The 13,414-nt window shown below is 44.0% G+C and overlaps 1 protein-coding gene across 2 annotated transcripts in view; it reads right to left on the bottom strand.

The window, feature by feature from the left end:
- Positions 1-13,385, bottom strand: part of cfap77 (cilia and flagella associated protein 77) — a 175,752-nt gene extending 162,367 nt beyond the window's left edge. Inside the window, exons 1-2 of one of the 2 annotated variants that reach the window (XM_085965527.1) lie at positions 13,253-13,385; positions 12,133-12,338 (exon numbers count right to left, since the gene is read on the bottom strand). In XM_085965527.1, coding sequence (XP_085821653.1) covers positions 12,133-12,199 — 67 coding nt within the window. In that variant the 5' untranslated portion in view covers positions 12,200-12,338; positions 13,253-13,385. The remainder of the gene's footprint in view (positions 1-12,132; positions 12,339-13,252) is intronic. The other variant, XM_085965526.1, reaches the window with a different exon arrangement.
- Between the last annotated feature and the right edge of the window lie 29 nt (positions 13,386-13,414).

The raw sequence follows: 13,414 nt of genomic DNA, 5'->3' as shown, positions 1-13,414 counted from the left end.
TGGAGTGATTAAAACTGGGGATGCGCAAGAGGCCAGAATTGGAAGAGCGCAGAGATCTGAGAGGGTTGTAGGGCTGGAGGCCGTTACAAAGATAGGGAGAGACGAGGCCGTTGAGGAAAATTTATTTTGAAAACTAATATTGTAATGTTATTGAAATCAAACAGTTGTGGTTTAACACCTGGGAGATACACTTAAAAAGATGAAGACTCAGTAAAGCCATTTTATGCTTAAATAGATCGTTACTGCCTTATGAATTAATCTCCCATAGAGAATCTTGGCTTTTTTTAAATCAGCTGCAATTTTTTTTAATAAAGACCTATTAAACAAACATAAATATTGTTTTCTTTAGATCATTATAGGCACTTTTATCAAAGATTGACTACCAACCCTGTCACGGGTCCTTCCTAATGTCTAGACATCCCCACTTTGACATTTATTTAGTGCATCCCAGTAGATTGTGGCAGCACTGGTCTGCCCAGTAAAGCAGCGAGATCCCACGCTGTAATCTATAAGGTGTTAAGTAATTTGCAGTAAATGGAGTCAAATCTAGTTTCCTCTTGCAGCAGACACATTGTGTAAGCCCACTGTTAAATCTGTAAGTCTAGTGATTTCAGATGCTTTTCTGGAAATCCACCACACAGCTGAATTCTAAGCAGCCACGTAATGGGGCAAATCCAAGCTTTAACAGCCGACATAATGACACATTATTTTGTACGTAAACCTACAAATCCTGCAAAGTATTGTGGGATCAGTGTGAGTAAATTGTTCAGATTAACTGCAAGATGTTCCCTACAGTGATGTAATCGTGTTATAAAATGAATGGGGAATGTTAATGAGCAGCATGTGAAAAATGTAGAAACAAGTTTACTCAAATAGTCTTTGCGTACCTTGAAATAAAATAAAAACGGATTGATGTATTAGGCTACTTGAATTGGTATTGGGTCTGATACTGGCAGAAAGGCCTCTGCTACGCTCTTGCCCTTCCAGTTTTGCCCTAAGACCATAAGATAGCATAGAATGCTGAGGCCATTCAGCCCATCAAGCTTCTACCAATCGTTTGAAATGGCTAAACTGGATATGAAATATGGCTCGCAGATTAGAACTATGATGCTTTACATCTTCAGCAGCACCGTAACGAACACCAACCTCTTACTGGCTGCCCTGATAGTGATCCAAATATGTGTTGTTGTAGCGAATATTCATTTTTTTAATGTAGTTATGTGGAAAATCTCAAAATTAAAAAAAAATTGAGAAAGTCTGCGGCTAAAATTGCCACAAAACTGTGTTTTGTTACTCTAATATAAATTGGGAAAACCTAAGTGGGCTGGAGTCACAGTTGATCGATGTGGTGCATGACTGTTTCTTGATCCAGTGTGTCAAGGAAACCATCTTGATCTGGTAGTCACTAATAACCCAGAAAATGTACCCAGAAAATATACAAGATAGCATCCCTGGGAACAGCGACCACGGAATTACTCAATTTAACATGATCTGGAAATCAGAAGTGCTTATATACCTTTAAAAGGACTAAATTCGATGAAGTAAATAATCAATTCAAGCAAATAAACTGGGGGAAGCTGTTTAAGAACACTTCAGCAGAAGACAGGTTGATCACCTTTCAAGATACAATGCTGAGCATGCAGGATAAATACATTCCCAAAACCAACAAGCTCACACTAAGCAATTGCGACTCGGAATGGATGCACAAACACATTAAAAGTGGGATAATGGTCTGTACAAATCATGTAGGGAGAAAGGAGAAGGGGCTCACTGGGATGAATGTGTGAACATGTAGAAACATGTTAAATGGGAGATCAGAGTGGCAAAGAGATACCTGGAAAAAGGCATAACAGCTGAGACCCAAGCATAACAGTGAAAAAAAAATCAATACCACATTAGAAAGAGGCCAGTCAGAGAGGAGGTGGAAATCATAAAAGACACAATCGGACTTGAAACTGAGGAGAATAGTATTTATTCCAAATGACTACTTCCTCAAACTAGTCACAAGAGAAGACATCAGCAACATGCTCTCTCCAGACAAAGATATCCCCAGTATAATTATGTCGTGGACTTCAGAGAAGAGCTACAAGTCTGATCCCCAGTGTCGTGGGTCTGAGTTAGGAGGAAAGTTTTTCAACCAAGAAAGGAAGCATTGGAGAGGTGATCTTACAAGATTGTCAGTGGTGCAGAAAGTTAACCCGGAATATTACTGTAAATTAAACTGCTGGAGTGGAACTAGGGGACACAGGTTCAAACCAGGAAAAGGTCATTTTACAACGGATATCAGGAAATTCTTAACACAAAACGTGATCAACATGTGGAATAAACAACAACTTGCATTTATATAGCGCCTTTAACATAGTAAAATGTCTCAAGGCGCTTCACAGGAGCGTTATCAAACAAAATTTGACATCGAGCCACTTAAAGAGATATTAGGACAGGTGACTTGGTCAGAGGTAGGTTTTAAGGAGGAGAGAGAGGGAGAGAAGCGGAGAGGTTTCGGGAGGGAATTCCGAAGCTTAGGACCTAGGCAGCTGAAGACACGGCCGCCAATGGTGGGGCGATCAAAATTGGGGATGTACAAGAGGCCAGAATTGGAGGAACGCAGAGATCGCGAAGGGTTGTAGGGCTGGAGGAGGTTACGGAGATAGAGTAATTCAGACAAAAACCCTAGAATTATTTAGGAAATAATTGGAAGTTACAATCACAAATTTACTTGTAAACTAGTTTGTGAATTTGTTTATTACTAAGAAATTCTCACTCTAAAAATTCTAATCTCTTGTTTAAGAAACGGCATGTCTAAAGTATGGAGAGGGAAACCAAAATGGAGGAACTGTAATGCTATTTGAAATCCTGGAGTCACGATTACAACATTAAACGGACCCTCTCCTCCCCACCCACTGCACCGCCCCCCCCCCCCCTCCTCCTCCCTGATCTCTATCTTGCTAACCAACACTGGATAATGCAAAAGTGAATCTCTGTTTTGGATTTGAAGAATGAAAGGTTACCAGAAGTTCACTGAAATCTCTTGTGTTTCATTTCCTTGTGCACTACATAATTAATTATTCAATTATTGTTGAGGTTGTTTATATTTATTTTGAATTGATGACAGTTCTGTTGTCAGAGGAATTCACTTTTGTTGCACTATTTATATATTTACAGTACTACTGAAAGGTCATGTTTACTTGACAAAAAGTATAAGCTTTTTGTAAGATGCATTTGAAGGGAAGCTAGATAAACACATGAGGGAGAAAGGAGTAAAAGGACATGTTGATAGGTTTAGGTGAAGTAGGATTGGAGGAGGCTTGTGTGGTGCATAAACACCGGCATGGAGCACTTGGGCCAAACGGCCTGTTTCTGTGCTCTACATTCTATGTAATTATACGTAAACAGAGCTATTTGTAGTATAGTGATTGGTAATGTGATCATATTACTGCGTCATCATCCTGCCTAGCCGGATCGAATTTTAATATGAAACAAAGAAGTGAAAAGAAAAAAAAAATTGCAAACGTTTGTAGTGCAGCAGATGTAGTGTCTGCTGGAACGCTAACATGGCTGGCATTCAGCTCTTTGCAGAGTGGAATATGCATGGAAAAGAAACATCTTCTGGCTTTGGGACTCAGTAGTGCAATATGTTCCACTGCAGCCCGAGCCCAGCTGAGGCATTTATTTTATCCGTAATCCCTGCTAATGGGAACCTTCAAGATTGCAGCCACCTCCTTTCAGGATACAGATCGAGGCAGTTCATGTCATCTACTGAAGATTACTTTTTTTTAAATGCTTACATTTACATAGAATGAACAGCACAGAAACAGGCCATTCGGCCCAACTGGTCTATGCTGGTGTTTATGCTCCACACGAGCCTCCTCTCACCCCTCGTCATCTCACCCTATCAACATATCCTATTTGTATTCATTATCGGTAGTGACAAAATAATGTAAATGGTGTATACATTCTTTTTAATAACAAATGTTTAAAAACAGCATACTCAGCAGGAAACTGGAACACACAGTAGTGAGGAAGACTGCAATAACTCTCGAAGAGTTTATTACCAGTTGTATAAACTTCGGCAAATCCTTATTGAGTATCCTCCATTTTTCTAGATTGAAGCTCGTGTAGCTAATGAAAAATGAAGAAACCTCCATATTGTATTCGCTTCCACAGTATTTCAACATCTACCAGATTATTGTGAAATTACACTGCTTTTTTGAATCGCAAATCTTATTTTGTGGAGCGAATTAATGTTATGACAGGGTAGGTTAGTCTCTGGTCTTAGCTGTTGCACCAGCGCCACCCAGTGGAAAATAAAGAATCTGCTGTAGTCGTGCTGTACTTCCGAGAACAGTGTCCTTGGTATGGGTGATTCTTGTTTGGAAACTCATTAATAGAGCGATATGTTCACAGTATATCATGATAGTGAAATTATGTTTCAAACTACAATAGCCAGCGTTCAAGTAAGTCAAAATCAATTGCAGCATATCAGGCATATCATCAGTACACTGTCCTGTATTTTCCAAAGTATGTTCAGTAAATTATTACACACTATTACTCGAGGTTCTTACTATATTCACATCTAGCATAAAAACAATTGTAAGTGGCCATTTTTCATTTTACTCTCATTTTTCTCTTTCCAAATATGTGATTACCACATTTTTAAAAACCCTCCATCAGGGATGGTGGGCATAGCCTGAGCCATAGTTTTTTTCTAAGATTGTCACTAGTCTCACTCCATAGCCAGGCAACAGGGAGCGCAATTCCTTCCTGTATGTTCTTTTTCCCTTTCAGTAGTCTAGTTTATCTTTTCCCTTATTTTTCCACCAGTTTTCCTCCCCTTCTCTTTCTTTCTTCTAAAGCCATTGACTCCTTGCTGGAGTTTAAATCTTTGCCCTCCGGTACCTTGCTCAAGTGGGCGAGCCTCGACGGCGAGTGTCAACAGATTATGTTTCCATGGGGGCGGCACAGCCAAGTCCCATCCTGTTCTCGTCCAATGTGCACACACATTTACTACCAGGAAGGATCGCTTGCAGCAATCAGAAGTGGGAACCATAGCCAATTTTCCTTTCTGTAACACAAGGGCGCTGCGGCCAATTGTAGTATTCAAACTGCCAGCCCCATTAAGATCAGCTAATTGAGGACATACTGGGGATCAGACCTTGGATCGTTTGGGTCTTTATGGCTTAGCTACTCATTCTCTTCAGCTGTGGCTCAGTGGGTAGCACACTCACCTCTGAGTGAGAAGGTTGTAGGTTCCAAGTCCCACTCCAGAGACTTGTGCACAAACGTCTAGGCTGACACTCCCAGTGCCAGTGCTGAAGGAGCGCTGCACTGTTGGAGGCGCCGTCTTTCAGATGAGACATTAAACTGAGGCCCTGTCTGCTCTCTCTGGTGGACATAAAAGATTCCATGGCATTATTGCGAAGAAGAGCAATAACCTCCCTCTGAACTTGCAGCACTCCATTCTCTTAGATCCAACCCTGACATTGTCATTAAACCTGCTGACAAGGGTGGTGCTGTTGTTGTTTGGCGAACTGACCTCTACCTAACGGAAGCTGAATGCCAACTCTCCGACACCTCCTCCTACCTCCACCTGAACCATGACCCCACTACCGAACATCAAACCACCGTTTCCAAGACTGTCACTGACCTCATCTCCTCTGGAGATCTTCTCCCCGCGGCCACCAACCTCATAGTTCCCCAACCTCGCACAGCCCGCTTCTACCTCCTTCCCAAGATCCACAAATAGGACAGCCCTGGTAGACCCATCGTTTCAGCCTGCTCTTTTTTTTTAATTCATTGATGGGATGTGGGTGTCGCTGGCTAGGCCTGCATTTAGTGCCCATCCCTAATTGCCCTTGAGAAGATGGTGGTGAGCTGCCTTCTTGAACCGCTGCAGTCCATATGGTGTAGGTACACCCACAATGCTGTTAGGAAGGGAGTTCCAGGATTTTGGCCCAGCGACAGTGAAGGAACGGCGATACAGGTCCAAGCCAGGATGGTGTGTGGCTTGGAGGGGAACTTGTAGGTGGTGATGTTCCCATGCGTCTGCTGCCCTTGTCCTTCTAAGTGGTAGAGGTCACGGGTTTGGAAGGTGCTGTTGAAGGAGCTTTGGCGAGTTGCTGCAGTGCATCTTGTAGATGGTACACACTGCAGCCACAGTGCGCCGGTGGTGGAGGGAGTGAATGTTGAAGGTGGTGGATGGAGTGCCAATCAAGCAGGCTGCTTTATCCTGAATGGTGTCGAGCTTCTTGAGTGTTGTTGGAGCTGCACTCATCCAGGCAAGTGGAGAGTATTCCATCACACTCCTGACTTGTGCCTTGTAAATGGTGGAAAGGCTTTGGGGAGTCAGGAGGTGAGACACTCACCGCAGAATTCCCAGCCTCTGGCCTGCTCTTGTAGCCACAGTATTTATATGGCTGGTCCAGTTCAGTTTCTGATCAATGGTAACCCCCAGGATGTTGATAGTGGGGGATTCAGCGATGGTAATGCCATTGAATGTCAAGGGGAGATGGTTAGAGTCTCGCTTGTTGGAGATGGTCATTGCCTGGCACTTGTGTGGTGCGAATGTTACTTGCCACTTGTCAGCCCAAGTCTGAATGTTGTCCAGGTCTTGCTGCATATGGACACGGACTGCGTCGTATCTGATGAGTCTCGAATGGTGCTGAACAGTGTGCAATCATCAGCGAACATCCCCATTTCTGACCTTATGATGGAGGGAAGGTCATTGATGAAACAGCTGAAGATGGTTGGGCCTAGGACACTGCCCTGAGGAACTCCTGCAGTGATGTCATGTGATTGAGATGAATGACCTCCAACAACCACAGCCAACTTCCTTTGTGCTAGGTATGATTCCAACCAATGGAGAGTTTTCCCTTTGATTCCCATTGACTTCAGTTTTGCTAGGGCTCCTTGATGCCACACTCGATCAAATGCTGCCTTGATGTCAAGGGCAGTCACTCTCACCTCACCTCTTGAGTTCAGCTCTTTTGTCCATGTTTGGACCAAGGCTGTAATGAGGTCAGGAGTTGAGTGGCCCTGGCGGAACCCAAACTGGGCGTCAGTTAGCAGGTTATTGCTGAGTAAGTGCCGCTTGATAGCACTGTCGACGACACCTTCCATCACTTTGCTGATGATTGAGAGTAGACTGATGGGACGGTAATTGGCCGGGTCGGATTTGTCCTGCTTTTGTAGACAGGACATACTTGGGCAATTTTCCACATTGCCGGGTAGATGCCAGTGTTGTAGCTGTACTGGAACAGCTTGGCTAGGGGCGCAGCTGGTTCTGGAGCACAAGTCTTCAGTACTATTGCCGGAATGTTGTCAGGGCCCATAGTCTTTGCAGTATCCAGTGTCTTCAGCCGTTTCTTGACATCACGTGGAGTGAATTGAATGGGCTGAAGACTGGCATCTGTGATGCTGGGGACCTCAGGAGGAGGCCGAGATGGATCATCCACTCGGCACTTCTGGCTGAAGATAGTTGCAAATGCTTCAGCCTTGTCTTTTGCACTCACGTGCTGGGCTCCACCATCATTGAGGATGGGGATATTTTTGGAGCCTCCTCCTCCTGTTAACTGTTTAATTGTCCACCACCACTCACGACTGGATGTGGCAGGACTGCAGAGCTTTGATTTGATCCGATGGTTGTGAGATCGCTTAGCTCTGTCTATCGCATGTTGCTTCTGTTGTTTGGCATGCAAGTAGTCCCTGTTGTAGCCTCACCAGGTTGACACCTCATTTTTTTTCGGTATGCCTGGTGCTGTTCCCGGCATGCTCTCCTGCACTCTTGCCCCACGGAACTTATCTCTTCCTATCTCGACTCTATCTTTTCTCCCCTTGTCCAGTCTCTTCCCACCTACATCCGCGACTCTTCAGACGCCCTCCGCCACTTTAACAGTTTCCAGTTTCCTGGCCCCAACCGCTTCCTTTTCACCATGGACGTACAATCCCTCTACACCTCCATCCCCCACCAGGATGGCCTGAGGGCACTCCGCTTCTTCCTTGTATTTGTTGCTCACGATGCGGTCTCCTCTACATTGGGGAGACCAAACGCAGATTGGATGACCGCTTTGCGGAACACCTCCATTCAGTCCGTAAGGGTGACCCCGAGCTTCCGGTCGCCTGTCATTTTAATTCACCGCTCCATTCCCACTCGGACCTCACCGTCCTTGGCCTCTTGCATTGTTCCATGGAAGCTCAACGTAAACTCGAGGAACAGCACCTCATCTTCCGATTAGGCACTTTGCAGCCTTCCAGACTCAATATCGAGTTCAACAATTTCAAATCATAACCTCGGCCCCTATTACATTTTTACTTATATTTTTTTTCCACCCCTTTGTTTTGGGTTTTACCTTCCCCCCCCCCTTTCCTTTTTTTTCTCTCTCCCACATGGCAGCTGTCTCTCATCCTGCCAGTACACTTCACACCTAATCTGAGCTGTCTTTTGTCTCCACTGTCCTATCACCATCTCGTCTCATGTTGAATACCTCTTAATGTCTCTTCACTTCTTTTGTTCTGTCCCAGCCCTGCCTTTCGATCTATTTCATTTCCTTTCCAGTTTTGAACAAGGGTTCACCCGAAACGTCGATTCTAATTTCTCTCCACGGATGTTGCCTGGCCTGCTGAGTTTTTCCAGCATTTTCTGTTGTTATTTCGGATTTCCAGCATCTGCAGAATTTTGCTATCGTAGGAGAGTTATCCTGGTATCCTGGCCAATATTTATCCCTCAATCAACATAACAAAAACAGATTATCTGGCCATTATCACATTGTTGTTTGTGGGAGCTTGCTGTGCGCAAATTGGTTGCTGTGTTTCCTACATTACAACCGTGACTACACGTCAAAAGTACTTCATTGGCTGTAATGTGCTTTGGGACATCCTGAGGTTGCGAAAGGCTGTATATAAATCCAAATCTTTCTTTCTTTCTGATGAGCTGATCCATCAAGGGAGCCACTGATTCTTTTTCTTCTTTTTTCTCTTGATTTGTTTCACTCTTTTAAATTAATTTTCTTGCTTTTTTAAACTTCTATTTTTTTTTTTTAAATCCCATTTATTTGCCTTTGTCTCTGCAGTGTACTTCTCGTGCATTATCCCCGAGGCGAGAGGCCAGAAGCATAAACTGTTAGAAGATCTCTACTCATGCTGCTCTCTAACTGGCTGCTAGACGGTCCAGGCAGAGGGAGAGCAGCTGGTCCAAGTTGACTTACTTTCTGATTTCTCCTTCCCCTTTGTGGAAAATGGAGACGCACATAATTTAAAAAAAATATCTAAACAAAATTTACACAGCAACTTTGGTCATGGAGACTGGAAAAATAATACTGTTTGCTGCATATTTTTCTATATCCAGTCAAAGTAGAATCTGAGATAAAATTGCATTACTGTGTTTCTTCGTATATATCTCATAGACAACTGAGTCATGATCAAAACCCCATTTCTACAGCTAACATTTAGCTAATTTCTATCAATTACAATGATACATCACTCTAGAGTGTGATATGAAACCCATCACGCAATATTTTTTTTATTCATTGATGGGATGTGGGCGTCGCTGGCTAGGCCTGCATTTAGTGCCCATCCCTAATTGCCCTTGAGAAGATGGTGGTGAGCCGCCTTCTTGAACTGCTGCAGTCCATATGGTGTAGGTACACCCACAATGCTGTTAGGAAGGGAGTTCCAGGATTTTGGCCCAGCGACAGTGAAGGAACGGCGATACAGGTCCAAGTCAGGATGGTGTGTGGCTTGGAGGGGAACTTGTAGGTGGTGATGTTCCCATGCGTCTGCTGCCCTTGTTCTTCTAAGTGGTAGAGGTCGTGGGTTTGGAAGGTGCTGTTGATAACACCACAACCAGAACTACTACTGTCAACGTAAAAGATCCCATGGCACTATTTGAAGAAGAGCAGGGGAGTTCTCCTGGTGTCCTGCCAATATTTATCCCTTAACCAACATCACGAAAACAGATTATCTGTTCATGTATCTCCATTGCTGTTTGTGGGATCTTGCGGCGTGCAAATTGACTGCCACATTTCCTTACTCTTAGGCAGTCCCTCGGAACCGAGGATGACTTACTTCCACATTAAAAATGAGTTCTCAGGTGATTGATGAGTCCAATGCGAGACCTGCAGGGCTGGATTTTGCCAGCCCTAGGGAGGCGGGTTTGGAGGATGGACTGCCGGGAAAATGGCAGAATTTGGGGACGGGTGCCCAACCCGCCTCCATGCCATCTTGCCAGGAGGCGGGTATCCGACCTGTGCTGGAAGCCGCCTCCTCGAGACGGGAAGGGGATTAATGCCAATTAACTGCCTGTTAACAGGTAGTTAACAGGCAGTTTTTTGGCTAATCCCTATTTTGAGCCCTGAAGTGTGGGCTTCCCGACGGCTCCGAACCTCGCCAGGGTCAGCGAGGCGGGCCGTCGGTCTGCGGGGGTCGGAGGGGCCGAGATGTCCGGTGTGCAGTTGAGTAATGGGTGCATGTGTGCAGAGGTAAGTGTGTGAGGTGTGTGTAAAGTGTTTTAATAAGTTTTACTTACCTTTACTTTTTCCTGCAGGTTTCCTCCCTTCAGGTCTCGGGAGTCTCTCAGCTCACCGGCACAGAAAGCAGAATGGCCGCTGAACTGTCAAAAGCTGCAGCCTTCTGCTTTCTGGTCAGGAAGGCTTTCTAATTGAGTCTTGAGTAAAGACACAACTTAGAAGACAGATTGTCAGTGTTTGACAGCTTCACAGAGCTGTCAAACGATGACATTTCATCTGTCAAAAGCTCTTGACAGATGACACGGCACTCGCTGACGTCACTTGTAACTGGCTTTCCCTTAATTGGCCTGCTAAGCCCCCTGGGCGGGCTTAACAAGGTCAATCAAGGGAAAGTAGCATGGGTTGGCCACAAGTCGATGGAGGTGGGACTAAAACCCAACAAGAGGGAGTCCCGCCTCCAAAAGCTCCCCATTGACAAAATCCAGCCCACAGACTCTGTCACAGGTGGGGCAGACGGTGCTTGGGTTGACGTGTGCTGCATGCGCTTGGCTTCCGCTTGCTCCCGGCGAAGAGACTCGAGGTGTTTGGCGCCTTCCCAGATGCTTCTCCTCCACTTTGTGCGGTCTTGGACCAGGGATTCCCAGGTGTCGGTGGGGATGTTGCACTTTTTCAAGGGGGCTTTGAGGGTTTCCTCTGCCCACCTGGGGCGCTCTTGCCGTGTCGGAGCTCCGAGTAGAGTGCTTGTTTTGGGAGTCTCGTATCGGGCATGCGGGCGATGTGACCCGTCCATTGGAGTTGATTAATCTACATTACAACAGTGACTACACTTCAAAAGTACTCCATTGGCTGTAAAGTGCTTTGGGACATCCCAGAGATCTTGAAAGGTACTGTATAAATGCAAGTGCTTTCCTCTCTCATTCTGTTATAAACCTACCAAATGTTCTTACATTTTAAAACACTAGTAGTGCTTTTATTGCTTGCTGCATGAAACTGAAAAATAGTAACATTTTCTTTCTGCCCAGCCACCAACACTAAATATAGCTGTTTTTCATGGAGTTCTATGGTCAAGTATTCGTATTTGTTCCATGATTCACTGGTGAGACTCAAAGAATTACTGGACAGTAACTGGGCCAAAATGTACCCAGTGAATTAAGTACTTAATCGTTAATTAGGAGATTTTCTAACCAGGGGTAAACAATTCTGTACAGAGTCAAGAAGGAGCCAGGTGAAATACTGGAGAGATTTACTATGTCCTCCATAGTTCTAATAATCATAATTAAAATAAAATCTATAAAATGTATATTCTATTATTAATTATAGCACAATTATCCCACGTCTTGTATAAAGAAAATACACGATGGAGAAGAATGACATTACTCAGTTTAATCCATATGTAAAATCTTTTGTAATTCATTCATGATATTGTCAATAGTAAATTATGGAATAAACTGGATAGTCTGCTCTAACATTTTTTAATTCTCAATAAGCCATCATTTTTGGCCATTTCTATGAAAAAGTCAAATCTTTTCTAAGAACATATGTGCGCAGCCTACGAATTTTGACATTACATTGCCCTTTTTTGGATATTCCTCAGAAAATTTCACTAAATGTTAGCTGATTTCGCATTTGGTTTTGACCCAGCTGCCAGGATTATAACTCCTCAAGTCCTTACCTTTATTAAAAGAGGATTGATCAGCATGGAATCCCTGATCTCCCCAACACGATCCGTCTCCGACCATGATGAAACAGGTAACATCTCTGTGTTTTATCTGAATAATCTGCAATGGTGTTGAATTCTGGAATCTCACTCTTGCTGAGGCTGGCTGACTGCTGCCAAGTGAGGGGATCGCACACACTCACTTTGTTGTCAGATTCAAGCTAGAAGAGTTCACGTGGGGAGAAATAAGGGTTAATGAGCAATTTGAAGTGATATAATATCATAAATTATAATACTCCAACATTGGAATTAAGCAGGTCACTTTAAAGCAGATTTAGTAAAATAGACTTAAGCAAAACATGTTTCACTGTAGTTAATAGAAACCACACAAATTTAATTTACTACAAATCTATCATTTTGTAACAACAAAATACTTGAACGTTTTTGAACTTCAATCTCTGTTTTATGTGTCAGCTGTGGCTCAGTGGGTCGCACTCTCGTCTCTGAGTCAGAAGGTTGTGGGTTCAAGTCCCACTTCAGGTACTTGAGCACAAAAATCTAGGCTGACGCACCAGTGAAGTGCTGAGGGAATGCTGTCGGAGGTGCCGTTAAACCGAGGCCCCGGCTGCCCTCTCGGGTGGCCGTAAAAGATCCCTAGGGCCACTATTTAGAAGAGCAGGGGAGTTATCCCCGCTGTCCTGGCCAATATGTACCCCTCAATCAACATCACAAAAAAAAACCCAGATTATCTGGTCATTATCACATTGCTCTTTGTGGGAGCTTGCTGTGCGCAAATTGGCTGCCGCGTTTCCTACATTACAACAAGTGACTACACGTCCAAAAAAAAAGTACTTCATTGGCTGTAAAGCGCTTTGAGACGTTCTGAGGTCGTGAAAGGCGCTATATTAATGCAAGTCTTTCTTTTTACTGTGTATTACAGGGGAATAGCAGACACTGTGTACATTATAACACGCTGTGTATTACGGGGAATAGCAAACACCGTGTATATTATAACAGATTTTTATATTATAACACACTGTGTATTACAGGGCAATTTCTTTCTTGGGTAACTTTATCACATAAAACTCAAAAGTACATTAGCTCTCAGGTGTGTTTATTTTCTTAACTCTTTTACCTTAAATGTGAGCCAGTAAACACACGCACATTTAAAGATGTCGCCCCACTTTTACACAGAGGCTCCCCAAAGCATCCGTCCTGCAGCTGGGTTCCGCGGAACAGGAATGCTTCTGCTGGTGGAACCCGTTGCCCGGGCAACGGTACCCCAGGCCGAACATCC

Source organism: Somniosus microcephalus, chromosome 23, assembly GCF_052327205.1.
Source record: "Somniosus microcephalus isolate GS21.2 chromosome 23, FLI_Smic_1.0, whole genome shotgun sequence".
NCBI lineage: Eukaryota > Metazoa > Chordata > Chondrichthyes > Squaliformes > Somniosidae > Somniosus > Somniosus microcephalus.
Note: the sequence above shows the minus strand (reverse complement) of the source record. Positions and strands in the feature narration are given on the sequence as shown.